Source organism: Dermochelys coriacea, chromosome 3 (genome assembly GCF_009764565.3).
Source record: "Dermochelys coriacea isolate rDerCor1 chromosome 3, rDerCor1.pri.v4, whole genome shotgun sequence".
In the NCBI taxonomy this organism is placed as follows: domain Eukaryota; kingdom Metazoa; phylum Chordata; order Testudines; family Dermochelyidae; genus Dermochelys; species Dermochelys coriacea.
In genome coordinates, this window is record NC_050070.1 from 186,793,408 (window position 1) to 186,809,084 (window position 15,677).

The following is a 15,677-nucleotide window of genomic DNA, read 5'->3' on the forward strand; positions in this document are numbered from 1 at the left end:
CTAAATGATCTGGAGGATAGTGTGAATTGCACCCTCAGTAAGTTTGCAGATGACATTAAAGTGGGAGGAGAAGTAGATACGCTGGAGGGTAGGGATAGGATACAGAGGGACCTAGACAAATTAGAGGATTGGGCCAAAAGAAATCTGATGAGGTTCAACAAGGACAAGTGAAGAGTCCTACACTTAGGATGGAAGAATCCCATGCACCGCTACAGACAAGGGACCGAATAGCTCGGCAGCAGTTCTGCAGAAAAGGACCTAGGGCTTACAGTGGACGAGAAGCTGGATATGAGTCAACAGTGTGCTGTTGTTGCCAAGAAGGCCAATGGCATTTTGGGATGCATAAGTAGGGGCATTGCCAGTAGATCAAGGGACATGATTGTTTCCCTCTATTCGACATTGGTGAGGCCTTATCTGGAGTAGTGTGTCCAGTTTTGGGCCCCACACTAGAAGAAGGATGTGGAAAAATTGGAAAGAGTCCAGTGGAGGGCAACAAAAATGATTAGGGGACTGGAACACATGACTTATGAGGAGAGGCTGAGGGAACTGGGATTGTTTAGTCTGCGAAAGAGAAGAATGAAGGGGGATTTGATAGCTGCTTTCAACTACCTGAAAGGGGTTTCCAAAGAAGATGGATCGAGACTGTTCTCAGTGGTAGCAGATAGCAGAAGAAGGAGTAATGGTCTCAAGTTGCAGTGCGGGAGGTTTAGGTTGGATATTAGGAAAAACTTTTTCACTAGGAGGGTGGTGAAACACTGGAATGCGTTACCTAGGGAGGTGGTGGAATCTCCTTCCTTAGACATTTTTAAGGTCAGGCTTGACAAAGCCCTAGCTGGGATGATTTAGTTGGGGACTGGTCCTGCTTTGAGCAGGGGGTTGTACTAGATGACCTCCTGAGGTCCCTTCCAACCCTGATATTCTATGATTCTATGAATATGGCTACAGACAAAGGCCTTATCCTTACACAGGCTTTTATAAGAGACCTCACATGGTATTCTTTGGGGAGCTCAAAAGTACATATCAGACTGCGAAGATCCCTGCCCCATGCACTCACTCTGTGCCTCTTGCCAGTTGGCACTAAGAGGTTTCTGGGTCACAAACGCTAAATGAAGAAACTGTGCTGCAGTGTACTCAGAGGTAGAGTGGGACACAAACAACAGACTGGTGAGAGCCCAACAATAGAAGATTTACCAAGAACTGTGTGTAAACACATAGTAATGTAAAAATAATAAAGAAAAAGTTAGATGCAAGAGAGAGAGAGAACAAAAGATTCAAAAAGATGGCAGAAACAAAAGGTATCCCACAGTAAGGAGAGTTTCTTACTTGGATGTGGGTTCCCCCTCATGCACAGCCCTCTCCCCATCTCATCAGAAGGCCTTTGAGAAATCCAGGATCATTCCTACTGTGATGCTGCAAATGGACAACAAGAGAGCAATACCTAACCCTGAGGCTGACCACAAAGGACCTGCAGGACACCCAAGGCTTGTTGATGTTGTATGGGTTCTAAGGGGTCTGCCTATCTACAGACATGGAATGACTGATTCTATTGAGAGGACTGTACATCACATTGACAAATATATCTGAAGTGGGGCATTAGTGGGGTTGCAGATGGATGTGGTTTGAGAGAGGCTGGTTGGACTAGACTGAAACAAAATGTCTTTCAATGGGTGTTGCTGACTGTTGCCAGCTCTAGGTGCTACTGTGTGTTAGTCCTCTGGTTACATTAAGAGTTTTGATTTGTAGATAGTGTGGGTTTGCCTCACTCTTTTGGATACCCCTGATGTTACAATAGAATACCCATAACATTATACCTTTATCCAGTGTTGGCCTCTGTCTGCCACATTGATGTAGAAAATGTGAAAAGGATATATATAACATATATAAAGTAAAGATGACTACAAACTGTAACAAAAATTAATACATTTATTTGAGCATAAGCTTTCGTGAGCTACAGCTCACTTCATCGGACGCATTTGGTGGAAAATACAGTGGGGAGAGTTATATACACACACAGAGAACATGAAACAATGGGTTTTATCATACACACTGTAAGGAGAGTGATCACTTAAGATGAGCCATCACCAGCAGCGGGGAGGGGGAAAGGAGGAAAACCTTTCATGGTGATGCGCAACAGCAGCGTCACTGTGGCATGGTCCAGGTGAGACAGAGGCGCCGGGCGGACAGAACGTAGAGCGGGGCCGCGCCTCAGCGCCGGGAGCGCTAGGGAAGCAGCCAGGGCGGTCTCCGGCTGCGAGGCCACGCGCTGGCGCTGGGGACGCGCAGGAGCAGAGGAGCGTTGACCCCGTGGGCCTTCCTGGTCCTGGTGCTGCTCCTGGACTGTAAGAACAGCCGTGCGAGGGTGGGCCGCCCTGCTTTCTCCGAAGGTTCTGCCCCTGGAGCTCCGCAGCGGCCGTCGCGTCACCATGAAAGGTTTTCCTCCTTTTCCGCCCCGCTGCTGGTGATGGCTCATCTTAAGTGATCACTCTCCTTACAGTATGTATGATAAAACCCATTGTTTCATGTTCTCTGTGTGTGTATATCAATCTCCCCACTGTATTTTCCACCAAATGCATCCGATGAAGTGAGCTGTAGCTCACGAAAGCTTATGCTCAAATAAATTTGTTAGTCTCTAAGGTGCCATAAGTACTCCTTTTCTTTTTGCGAATACAGACTAACACGGCTGCTACTCTGAAACCTGTAACAAAAATATCTTATTCAGTAGGGCCTAACTCTTGCTTCCATTTAAAACAATCAGACTCCCATTAACTAATGTGAGCAATATTTAACCCATAAGCATGTACAGACTCCACTGAGCAAATTTAAATAATATAACATATTTAGTATACTCTCACGTATACTTCAGCCAGGACACAAAAAGTAGACAATGTGAGTGCTCCTCCTTAGATCATTTGGCTGGATAATTTAGCTAGATGTTAAACTAAGGGCAGGTCTACACTTAAAATGCTCCATCGGCACAACTACACTGATAAAGTGCTTAAGTGAAGACAATCCTATGTCAATGGGAAAGCTCTCCTGTCTGTGTAGTTAATTTACCTTCCCAAGAGATGGTGGCTATGTTGGCAGGAGAAGCTCTCCCGCTGACATAGCACTGTCTTCACAGGGGTTAAGTTCAGTATAACTATATCGCTCATAGGTACGGACTTTTCACACCCCATACCAACATAGTTATACTGCTATATGTCTGTAGCATAGACCTGGCCTAATTCAGTTTTCTCAGCAGAGTTTTCCATTCCTGAAATGGTCTCATCTGGGACCAGTTATTTAGCATGCAACATCTGACAGCATAACAGTTACGAGCCTTGCAAAATTCTGCTTTTTCTCACTTGCCTATTAGTTTTTTCATCACTTGAAATGTGGGCAGATAGATTTGTCTCTGATTATTTTGCCAGGTTTAGTTATGTTAATCTCTGTGTAATATCAACATAATAGGGTTGGATGGAACTTTGTTTCCGGTTTTAAAGAAATTCAGCTTTTCAATCTGTTACTTATCTGAGGGCTTTGATGTCCCCTACATAATGGCTACTTATCAACACTGTAGTCATTGTTGGGTAGCTTGCATCAAGGTTGTCAATTCTGACCTTTCACAATGTGCTGTGGTAAAAAAAGCCATTTATAATTAAAATTCATCAGACAGATTTTAGGCAACACGGTTGAGACAGAACATATCTCCCTATAGTTACATGATGTCCTCCTGTGTATGCCTACTTGCACATAGCCATTCTCATGAAAATTCTGGAACAGCATGGGAAAGTAGCACAGTACTGGGGTCAGAGATCAATTCATTTATATGAACCAGATTTTCCAGATGATCTCCATCTCCGCTTTTGTAATTTCTCCCAAAAGCATAAAAATGGGTATATCTAAAGTCCAAGAAGTTATATTGGTTAAACTAATAAGCAATATAAGAAAACTCTCTTCAAAAAAATCGTCTCATGGGTAACCTGGGGACAGCTGATTGCTGCTACTCTGCCACAGCATTTGTGAAATCAGGATGCAAACAGGTCTCAGAGCTCTGGGAAGAGGTAAACAGGACATCAGAGTATTTGGGGTACAGGCCTGTCTCTATAATTCTGGGTATGTTTGCACTAGCCTCTAGCTACCACGCAGACACACCTCCCTCTACAATTAGTTAATGCACTGCTGCGGCTCACCTCTTCCCTGGGTACAGTGCACTGGTGCATTGCATGCCGTACTATACCAACGTGCTGGGGGTTGCCTGGCGTAATTATCCTGCTGCAGCTCCCTCAGCCAGGCGCTCAGGGATTATTTAAGACAGCCGCAGAAGAGCCTGTGAGGACAGGGGGAAACCCCTGGCCCGGGAAGCGACGGCCGCTGCGGAGCTCCAGGGGCAGAACCTTCGGAGAAAGCCGGGCGGCCCACCCTCGCACGGCTGTTCTTACAGTCCAGGAGCAGCACCAGGACCAGGACGGCCCACGGGGTCAACGCTCCTCCGCTCCCGCGCGCCCCCCAGCGCCAGCGCCTGGCCTCGCAGCCGGAGACCGCCCTGGCTGCTTCCCGTGCGCTCCCGGCGCTGAGGCGCGGCGCCGCTCTACGTTCTGTCCGCCCGGCGCCTCTGTCTCACCTGGACCATGCCACAGTGACGCTGCTGTCGCGCGCTTTACACCTGCTTAACGCTCGGAAGAAAGCGCGCGACGGGATCGAATGCTTCGCGGAGCGCGCGCTCCCTGTGTGACGACGGCTGCGACAGTGACCTAACGAAGCCCCAACCGCCGCCGCAACTCTACCCGGGCCTTCCCGTCTTCCCCCGGAGCTCGAGCGAGGGCAGTCGGCGGCGGCCCGGACTCGCCCCCATGGCGGCGGAGGGCGAGGCGGACGTGGAGTGGGTGGTTGACAGCATCGCTGGCTTCCTGCGCGGGCCCGCCTGGTCCATCCCCATCCTGGAGTTCATGGAGCAGAAGTGCGCGGGTGAGAGGCCGGGGGTGGGGACCCTCCCGGGGCTGGAGCGGCGGAGCCTCTCCCCTTCCCCCCAAAAAGCGCTGTGGCAGGGGCTCTCTGGGGAGAAGGGCGTTGCTAGGCCCGTTGAGAGACATTCGGGCCCCGGCTCATCGTGCGCGCTGCCCCCCTTTCTCTTTATTGCGAGAGAAGCCAAAGCGGTCTCGGGGGCCCTGAGCTGAGCGTACCGTTGTGCCCCTCCCCTGGCCCCTTCTCGTCAGCGCCGACTTGCACCCCAGAAAGCGAGGGCAGGTGCATCTACCGCCCCCTTTCCAGGCCTAGATTCCCCTTCTGGATTCAGCGCTGCCCAGCTTCTCTGGAGCGCGGGACCTCTCGGCCCGCAGTAGCAGCGCCAGCTCACCCAAGCGCTGCCACCACGGCTACTGGGGCGTGGCCTCTCTGTCCAGGCTGGTTACAAGGCCGCCCGCTAGTGCCCTGGGATCTGGCCTGCAAATGTCCCGGACTCGTTCCCGGGGGGCGAGACCTGCCTGCTTGTCAGGCACCATCCTTCTCCCAGGGACTTCTCAGAAAGCACTAAGCTGGTCCTTAGATCTGTGCTCTGCTAGTCTTACTTCCTAGGGACTCAATGCTGTGCCTCCAACAGGGAATAGGTTTCAGAGTAGCAGCTGTGTTAGTCTGTATTTGCAAAAAGAAAAGGAGGACTTGTGGCACCTTAGAGACTAACAAATTTATTTGAGCATCTGATGAAGTGAGCTGTAGCTCATGAAAGCTTATGCTCAACAGAGGATAGTATCAAATAAAGATGGAAATTTTAAGCATCCCATGGAGACATATTTAGCGAAGTTCTTCATTGTAAAGCTTAGAACGGTCTTGACATTTATGAAAGGTCAATGGAGTTGCTTTAATAATTGATAATTAGTAGGGCTTTTAATTATGCATGTTAGAGTCAGGAGTTCATGAAAGTAGTTTGGCAGGAGTTAAGATTTTCGGGACTGTTACAGACACTAAAAAAAGATTTATTACTCTTTGCAGGTTTTACATTATTAACAAATGCATTAAAGCATTTTATATATATTGTTTTGCTCTTGGAAAATGTAATTTCCAGTAATTGACAGATGATTTACTGATTCAGTACAAGGAATGAACAGGTCATCTAGTAAATGACTTCTAGAAATGCTAATTATTATTATTCAAAATTTTCTTTAATCTAAAGTTTATATAAATAAGTGATTGTGTGGTATAAAGATTTTAGTGGTATGGTATTGCTTTGAGGGTGAACACTTCTCACAAAGCAATCACTTTTCTGAACTGTCAGTCCTCATCCTTAAAGAAAATCTGCACAACAGTTTCAGAAGATGAGCCTGGAAGCTTAAATTCATTCCTCTCCTAGATGCTAAGGCTATATCTACATTAGAGACCTTATAGCGGCACAGCTGTACCGATGCAGCTGCACCGATCTAAGATCTCTCTTGCAGCCACTTTGTGCCAACGGGAGAGAGCTGTACCATCGACATACTTAAACCACCCCCAATGAGAGGCGGTAGCTGTGCATACTACTACTTATGCCAGCAAAACTTACGTTGCTCGGGGTGTGTTTTTTTTTTCACACCACCTAGCGATCTAAGTTTTGCCGACATAAGTGGTAGTGTAGACATGGCTTAAAAATCAAGGACTGAACAGAGATACTGGATTTGTGGTTTATTACAACAGTCTGTAACCTGCTAACCCCCTCTTTTTGTCCTATGACTTCAGAGGTGTTAATGGGCTACTCTGCTTTGAATGTATGTGCTAACTACATATGCTGAACAATCTGTTCCACCTTGCATGTTGCTGTGACAGAGGGAGTACCTTTCCCATACCTGAAGAAAGGTAAAGGTATAGGTAGCCAGCCAGTCAGGCAGCGGCACAGACAGCTGCAGCGGCACAGGAGCTAGCAAACAGAGCTCTAAACAGGGGAGTTTGAGTGGGAGTTCTGTTGGAGGAGAAGGTAGTTGTACTTGGTTTTGTATTTTTAGTATTTGTATTTGTGTGTGTGTAGGGGTTTTGTGCTGGGAGAGCAGCTGAGCCTGATTAGGGGGTGGGGCTTCTGACTAGGGGCCCTATAAAGGTAGCCAGCCAGTCAGGCAGTGGCACAGGAGATAGCAAACAGAGCTCTAAACAGGGGAGTTTGTATTGTGGTGCTTGTTTGGGGTTTGCTTTTGCTGGGGGGTGTGTGGTCTTTTTGGTGTGGCTTGTGTTTCCCAGATTAACAGGATTTAGGTGGGAAGGAGATGACAGATACAGAGGCAGCTGTGGGAGTGACTCCTGCAGTGAAAGACACATTGAGGATGACTGGATGTGGAAGCTGTGGTATGTACATGATCCTGGAGGGGGGAACCGGTAAGAGTTTTGTCTGCATGAAATGCTGTCTGATAGAGCTGATGGAGGAAAAGATCAGAGGTTTGGAGATGCAGGTGGAAAGTCTGGTTGAGTTTAGGAAGGGGTTTGAGCAGATGATGGAGCAAAGATATGAGGTATCAGAAGGGAAAAGCTCAGACTCATGGATGGAAGCAGGGCTGGGGAATTTTGAGGGGAGACTGGATGAGGAAAGTGGTCAGTGGAAACATGTGACTCAAAGAACCAGGCAGAGAAAAAGATGGGCTAGTGAAGGAGAAATAGAGCTTAGGAACAGGTTTGCAGAGTTGGAAAATGAAGAAGGGACTCAGCAGGTAGTCGCTGAAGGTGGAAGGGTAAGGAAGAAGAGAAGAGAGGCTAGCCCTATAGAAAAAGGGGAAGAGTCAAGGGAGACTACACCAAATATGAGCCCCAGGAGGATACAGGAGGGGTTGAAGAAGATTGTAAGGGAAAATAGGAATGGAAAGAACTTGCAGCCAGAGAGAACAGGGGAGACACTGGAGAATAGCACTGTCACCAGGAAAAGGCAGGTCTATGTGATCGGGGACTCTTTATTGAGAAGAATAGACAGGCCTGTAACTAGAGCTGATCCTGAGAATAGAAGGGTGTGCTGTCTTCCGGGTGCTAAGATACGGGATGTAGACCTGAGGTTGAAAAGGATCCTAAAGGGAGCGGGAAAGAATCCCCTAATTATCCTTCATGTGGGAACAAATGATACAGCTAGATTCTCGCTGGAAAGTATTAAGGGAGACTATGCTAGGCTGGGGAAGACGCTTAAGGAAATTGAGGCTCAGGTAATCTTTAGCGGGATCCTTCCTGTTCCTAGAGAAGGGCAACAAAGGTCTGACAAGATTATGACTGTCAACAGATGGCTTAGGCAGTGGTGCTATAAGGAGGGCTTTGGGATGTATGACCACTGGGAGGCATTCATGGACAGAGGTCAGTTCTCTCTGGATGGACTTCATCTCAGTAGGGAAGGAAATAGACTTCTAGGATCGAGGCTGGCACAACTGATAAAGAGAGCTTTAAACTAGGAATTGGGGGGAGATGGATGGGAGATGTCCAGAAAATCTCCACGCCAGATTTTAGCATTGAGAGGGAAGAAGATGAAGTAAGAATGGATACAGCCGTGGGTAGGAGAATGTATATAAGGAGTGAGGGCGGTGTGGATACTAGTCTAATAGGTTATACTGGCTGTAGAATGACTGTGCCTAATAGGGTACAAAATGTGAGCGAGTCCAAACAGCAAAAATTAAGATGTTTGTACACCAATGCGAGGAGTCTAGGTAACAAAATGGAGGAACTAGAGCTACTGGTGCAGGAAGTGAAACCAGATATTATAGGGATAACAGAAACATGGTGGAATAGTAGTCATGACTGGACTACAGGTATTGAAGGGTATGTGCTCTTTAGGAAAGACAGAAACAAAGGTAAAGGGGGTGGAGTAGCATTGTATATCAATGATGAGGTAGAATGTAAAGAAATAAGAAGCGATGCAATGGATAAGACAGAGTCTGTCTGGGCAAAAATTACATTGGGGAAGAAAACTAGTAAAGCCTCTCCTACGATAGTGCTTGGGGTGTGCTATAGACCTCCGGGATCTAATTTGGATATGGATACAGCCCTTTTTAATGTCTTTAATACAGTAAATACTAACGGAAACTGCGTGATCATGGGAGACTTTAACTTCCCAGATATAGACTGGAGGACCAGTGCTAGTAATAATAATAGGGCTCAGATTTTCCTAGATGCGATAGCTGATGGATTCCTTCATCAAGTAGTTGCTGAACCGACTAGAGGGGATGCCATTTTAGATTTAATTTTGGTGAGTAGCGAGGACCTCATAGAAGAAATGGTTGTAGGGGACAATCTTGGCTCAAGTGATCATGAGCTAATTCAGTTCAAACTAAATGGAAGGATTAACAAAAATAAATCTGCAACTAGGGTTTTTGATTTCAAAAGGGCTGACTTTCAAAAATTAAGGAAATTAGTTAGGGAAGTGGATTGGACTGAAGAACTTATGGATCTAAAGGTAGAGGAGGCCTGGGATTACTTTAAATCAAAACTGCAGAAGCTATCGGAAGCCTGTATCCCAAGAAAGGGGAAAAAATTCATAGGAAGGAGTTGTAGACCAAGCTGGATGAGCAAGCATCTTAGAGAGGTGATTAAGAAGAAGCAGAAAGCCTACAGGGAGTGGAAGATGGGAGGGATCAGCAAGGAAAGCTACCTAATTGAGGTCAGAACATGTAGGGATCAAGTGAGACAGGCTAAAAGCCGAGTAGAGTTGGACCTTGCAAAGGGAATTAAAACCAATAGTAAAAGGTTCTATAGCCATATAAATAAGAAGAAAACTAAAAAGGAACAAGTGGGGCCGCTTAACACTGAGGATGGAGTGGAGGTTAAAGATAATCTAGGCATGGCCCAATATCTAAACAAATACTTTGCCTCAGTCTTTAATACGGCTAAAGAGGATCTTGGGGATAATGGTAGCATGACAAATGGGAAGGAGGATATAGAGGTAGATATTACCATATCAGAGGTAGAAGCGAAACTGAAACAGCTTAATGGGACTAAATCGGGGGGCCCAGATAATCTTCATCCAAGAACATTAAAGGAATTGGCACCTGAAATTGCAAGCCCATTAGCAAGAATTTTTAATGAATCTGTAAACTCAGGAATAGTACCGAATAATTGGAGAATTGCTAATATAGTTCCTATTTTTAAGAAAGGAAAAAAAGTTATCCGGGTAACTACAGGCCAGTTAGTTTGACATCTGTAGTATGCAAGGTGCTGGAAAAAATTTTGAAGGAGAAATTAGTTAAGGACATTGAAGTCAATGGTAAATAGGACAAAATACAACATGGTTTTACAAAAGGTAGATCGTGCCAAACCAACCTAATCTCCTTTTTTGAAAAGGTAACAGATTTTTTAGATAAAGGAAATGCAGTGGATCTAATTTACCTAGATTTCAGTAAGGCATTTGATACCCTGCCACATGGGTAATTATTAGTTAAATTGGAGGAGATGGGGATCAATATGAACATCAAAAGGTGGATAAGGAATTGGTTAAAGGGGAGACTGCAACGGGTCCTACTGAAAGGCGAACTGTCAGGTTGGAGGGAGGTTACCAGTGGAGTTCCTCAGGGATCGGTTTTGGGACCAATCTTATTTAATCTTTTTATTACTGACCTTGGCACAAAAAGTGGGAGTGTGCTAATAAAGTTTGCAGATGACAGAAAGCTGGGAGGTATTGCCAATACGGAGAAGGATCGGGATATTATACAGGAGGATCTGGATGACCTTGTAAACTGGAGTAATAGTAATAAGATGAAATTTAATAGTGAGAAGTGTAAGGTTATGCATTTAGGGATTAATAACAAGAATTTTAGTTATAAGTTGGGGACGCATCAATTAGAAGTAACGGAAGAGGAGAAGGACCTTGGAGTATTGGTTGATCATAGGATGACTATGAGCTGCCAATGTGATATGGCTGTGAAAAAAGCTAATGCGGTTTTGGGATGCATCAGGAGAGGCATTTCCAGTAGGGATAAGGAGGTTTTAGTACCGTTATACAAGGCACTGGTGAGACCTCACCTAGAATACTGTGTGCAGTTCTGGTTTCCCATGTTTAAAAAGGACGAATTCAAACTGGAGCAGGTACAGAGAAGGGCTACTAGGATGATCCGAGGAATGGAAAACTTGTCTTATGAAAGGAGACTTAAGGAGCTTGGCTTGTTTAGCCTAACTAAAAGAAGGTTGAGGGGAGATATGATTGCTCTCTATAAATATATCAGAGGGATAAATACAGGAGAGGGAGAGGAATTATTTCAGCTCAGCACCAATGTGGACACAAGAACAAATGGGTATAAACTGGCCACCAGGAAGTTTAGACTTGAAATCAGACGAAGGTTTTTAACCATCAGAGGAGTGAAGTTTTGGAATAACCTTCCAAGGGAAGCAGTGGGGGCAAAAGATCTATCTGGCTTTAAGATTCTACCCGATAAGTTTATGGAGGAGATGGTATGATGGGATAATGTGATTTTGGTAAGTAATTGATCTTTAAATATTCAGGGTTAATAGGCCAAATCCCCTGAGATGGGATATTAGATGGATGGGATCTGAGTTACTATAGAAAATTCTTTCCTGGGTATCTGGCTGGTGAATCTTGCCCATATGCTCAGGGTTTAGCTGATCGCCATATTTGGGGTCGGGAAGGAATTTTCCTCCAGGGCAGATTGGAGAGGCCCTGGCGGTTTTTCGCCTTCCTCTGTAGCATGGGGCATGGTTGACTTGAGGGAGGCTTCTCTGCTCCTTGAAGTCTTTGAACCATGATTTGAGGACTTCAATAGCTCAGACATGGGTGAGGTTTTTCATAGGAGTGGGTGGGTGAGATTCTGTGGCCTGCGCTGTGCAGGAGGTCGGACTAGATTATCAGAATGGTCCCTTCTGACCTTAGTATCTATGAATCTATGAAGAAGAGCTCTGTGTGGCTTGAAATCTTGTACCTCCCCCCTGAATTTCTCCATCACTCTCCCAGTGGTCAACTAGTTACATGAAGTGTTGCCAATTTAGTATTTGGTTGGAAATTTGAATTGAAATTGAAACATTAATACACACTTTAAAAGCACATACAGTATATGATAAAATACTTGTACCTGAAAAAGCATAATAGATTTGAAAATATGAACAAAGACTAGCTTCCTCACACAGCTGTTTTTTATTACAATGGCAGCGCATTCTTTTTGGCAATGTTGGCCAACCTAATAATTTCAAATTGTGAGCTCTCCCCTGATAGTTAGTGATGAGCCAAGGGGTGGAGAGGGAAGGCTTCAGGAGCAGACTGAACATAACGGCCATACTGGTGTGACAGGTTCGGTCACAGAGACCCCCTTGGGATGGTCACCTGACGTGCTGAGATTACCTCTGAGCCCATTTTCCCTTCCAGCTTGGGACTCCAGAACCCTGCTTTGTTAAGTCGGACATTCTAGCCTGCTGCAATACAGACCCAGTTCTTGTCTATGCCCCCAAAGCTGCAGACTTTAACTAAAAACTGTTCAGCAGGTCACCTATCTCCAGAACCCAGACACCCAGTTCCCAATGTGATCCAAACCCCAAATAAATCCGTTTTACTCTGTATAAAGCTTATACAGGGTAAACTCATAAATTGTCGACCCTCTATAACACTGATAGAGAGAGAGATGCACAGGTGTTTGCTCCCCCAGGTATTAATCACTTAGTCTGGGTTTACTAATAAACAAAAGTGATTTTAGTAAATATAAAAAGTAGGATTTAAGTGGTTTCAAGTAATAACAGACAGACCAAAGTCAGTTACCAAGCAGAATAAAGCAAAAACATGCAGGTCTAAGCCTAATGCATTAAGAAACTGGTTACAGGTAAAATCTTACCTTCAGAGATGTTCCAATAAGCTTCTTTCACAGCTTTCCTGGTGTGGGCCCAATCTTTTCCCCGGTACAGTCCTTGTTAGTTCCAGCAGACATCTTACGTGGAAAACAGGGGTGTTCTCGTGACTGGCAGCCTCTTTGTTCTGTTCCACCCCCTTTTATAGCTTTGGCACAAAGTGGGAATCTTTAGTCTCTCTGGGTCCCTACCCCTCCTTCTAAATGAAAAAGTACCAGATTTAAGATGGATTCCAGTATCAGGTGACATGGTCCCTTGTAAGACCTCATTTTTCATTACCCACAGGCAGCCCGCACCCAGGAAGGTTTGCAAGTAAATAGACCATTTACAACTAATTGTCCTAGTCAATGGGAGCCATCAAGCTTCCAAACCACCATTAATGGCCCACACTTTGCATAATTACAATAGGACCTCAGAGTTATACTTTACTTTCAGATACAAGAATGATACATGCATACAAATAGGAGGAATATATTCAGTAGATTATAAGCTTTGTAATGATACCTTACAAGAGACATTTTGTATAAGCATATTCCAGTTACATTATATTCACACTCATAAGCATATTTCCATAAAACATTATGGAATGCAGTCTCACAACTGGGTGAGATCAAAGGTTCATCTAGTCCAGTATCCTGTCTTCTGACATAGGCCAATGCCAGGTGCCCCAGAGGGAATGAACAAATGAACAGAACAGGCAGTCATCAAGTGATCCATCTCCTGTCTCCCATTCCTAGCTTGTGGCAAAAAGAGGCTAGGGACACCATCCCTGCCCATCCTGGCTAATAGTCATTGATGGACCTATCCTCCATGAATTTATCTAGGTCTTTTTTGAACCCTGTTATAATCTTGGCCTTCACAACATCCTCTGGTAAGGAGTTCCACAGGTTGACTGTGCATTTTGTGAAGAAATATTTCCTTTTGGTTTTTTTTTTAAACCTGCTGCCTATTAATTTCATTTGGTGACTGCTAGTTCTTATGTTATGAGAAGAGGTAAATAACACTTCCTTATTTACTTTCTCCACACCAGTCATGATGCTATAGACCTCTATCATATCCCCCCTTAGTTGTTTCTTGTCCAAGCTAAAAAGTCCCAGTCTTATTAATCTCTCCTCATACGGAAGACATTCCATACCCCTAGTCATTTTTGTTGCCCTTTTCTGTACCATTTTCAATTCCAATATATCATTTTTGAGATGGGGTGACCAAATCTGCGTGCAGTATTAAAGATGTGGGCATACCATGGATTGATATAGAGGCAGTATGATATTTTCTGTCTTATTATCTATCCCTTTCTCAATGATTCCCAACATTCTGTTTGCTTTTTTGACTGCCGCTGCACATTGAGTGGATGTTTTCAGAGAACTATCCTCAATAACGCCAAGGTTTCTTTGCTGAGTGGTAACAGCTAATTTAGACCACATCATTTTATACGTATAGTTGGGATTATGTTTTCCAGTCTGCATTTGTGTATTTACATGCACACACCTACTGTGCCTAGATATCTATCAAAAGAGCTGTATTGCTCAAGTGATCAATTTTGGCTGATGTTGAGTTACAAATCATTTTATTATTGATTGCAGTAGTAATGAAATGTTGTTATCCTTATTGTATGAGTAAAGGGCAGCAGAACTGTACTGAGCCTGTCTTGATTGAGGGGGTCACCATCAGTGCTTAATTTGTGCCAGGTCTTGCCGGGGCTGAGCCCTGACATATCTAGGCTTGGCATTTGATAGCCCTGGAACCTCTGGGCTTGCCTCATCAGTTATGAAAGTAAAAAAATTGCTTGAACCCTGTAACTAATTGCTTGAGTCCCGGCATCTCTTTCATTACAAATTAAGCATGGGTCAACCTCAATTGAACTGCAGTCGCTAAGGAGCGGGTTTGGATGTTAGATACCAGTGGAGAGAAAGATGGAGCATGGGGGACGTGTTTTGCTTGGTGGTGTGGGCTCTGCCTAAGACTCACAGGCATTATTTGATCTGCCCCCCTCCCCAGTTGAAAGATAGAGATGATTAGGCTCCATAGTCTCTTGTTTTTTTAAGTGTCCAGTAGAGCTGAAATCACTGATGATCAGGTCTAAGTGCTTAGACCTGCTGCAGGACAGTGTTTCTGTGGAAGAGGCTGCCCAGCCTGCACTAGCAGTGAGGCTCTTCCACTGAGAGCTGAAATCACTGAGAGCTGGGTTCAACCTCAAGAGACAAACTCACAAAGGTCACAGTGGCAGGTGGCAGCAGAAGATGATGGCTCAGAGCCATCAATGATGGAGCGGTGGTGCGAACGGTGGCACGGCAAACAGTGGTAGCCAGAGCAAGTGGCTGGTGTGAGTGGCGAGCAGCTGGAGGAATGAGCAAGGTGCCTTCTCCCTTGCACCCCCCAGCGTGGGAGATGAATTCATATGAAAGCACCTTCGAACTTTGGGTCTCCACTGAGCAAGGACAACAACTATGAGTGGCGTGTGTTGGAGGGAAAAGGGAGGGGCACATGAAAGGGACATTTGTTTGTTGGACTATGTTTTAGTGACTTTGCTCCAGAGTGCTAGATTTGTGACTGGGAAAGGTATATAAATACACATTTCCTAGTAGGCCAAGATTTTTAAAATACATTATTTGCCAAGGTCGTTATCTCACATCATCGCTATTTTAAGAAGTTGTTATCTTGGGGAGTTTCTGTACTAAACATTTTTATTATATTATAATACATTTTTTCATAAGAACGGGCATATTGGGTCAGACCAATGGTCCACCTAGCTCAGTATCCTGTCTTCTGACAGTTGCCAATGCCAGGTGCTTCAAAGGGAATGAACTGAACTGGCAATCATTGAGTGATCCATCCCCTATTGTCCACTCCTAGCTCCTGGTGAACAGAGGCTAGGACTCTCAGAACATGGTGTTGCATCCCTGCCCATCCTGGCTAATTGCCATTGATGG

At 45.0% G+C, this 15,677-nt stretch overlaps 1 protein-coding gene across 1 annotated transcript in view; it reads left to right on the forward strand.

Moving 5' to 3' along the window:
* The first annotated feature begins 4,527 nt into the window (after window positions 1-4,527).
* Window positions 4,528-15,677, forward strand: part of CFAP36 (cilia and flagella associated protein 36) — a 115,245-nt gene continuing 104,095 nt past the window's right edge. The window contains exon 1 of the mRNA XM_043511497.1: window positions 4,528-4,947. Coding sequence (XP_043367432.1) covers window positions 4,833-4,947 — 115 coding nt within the window. The 5' untranslated portion in view covers window positions 4,528-4,832. The remainder of the gene's footprint in view (window positions 4,948-15,677) is intronic.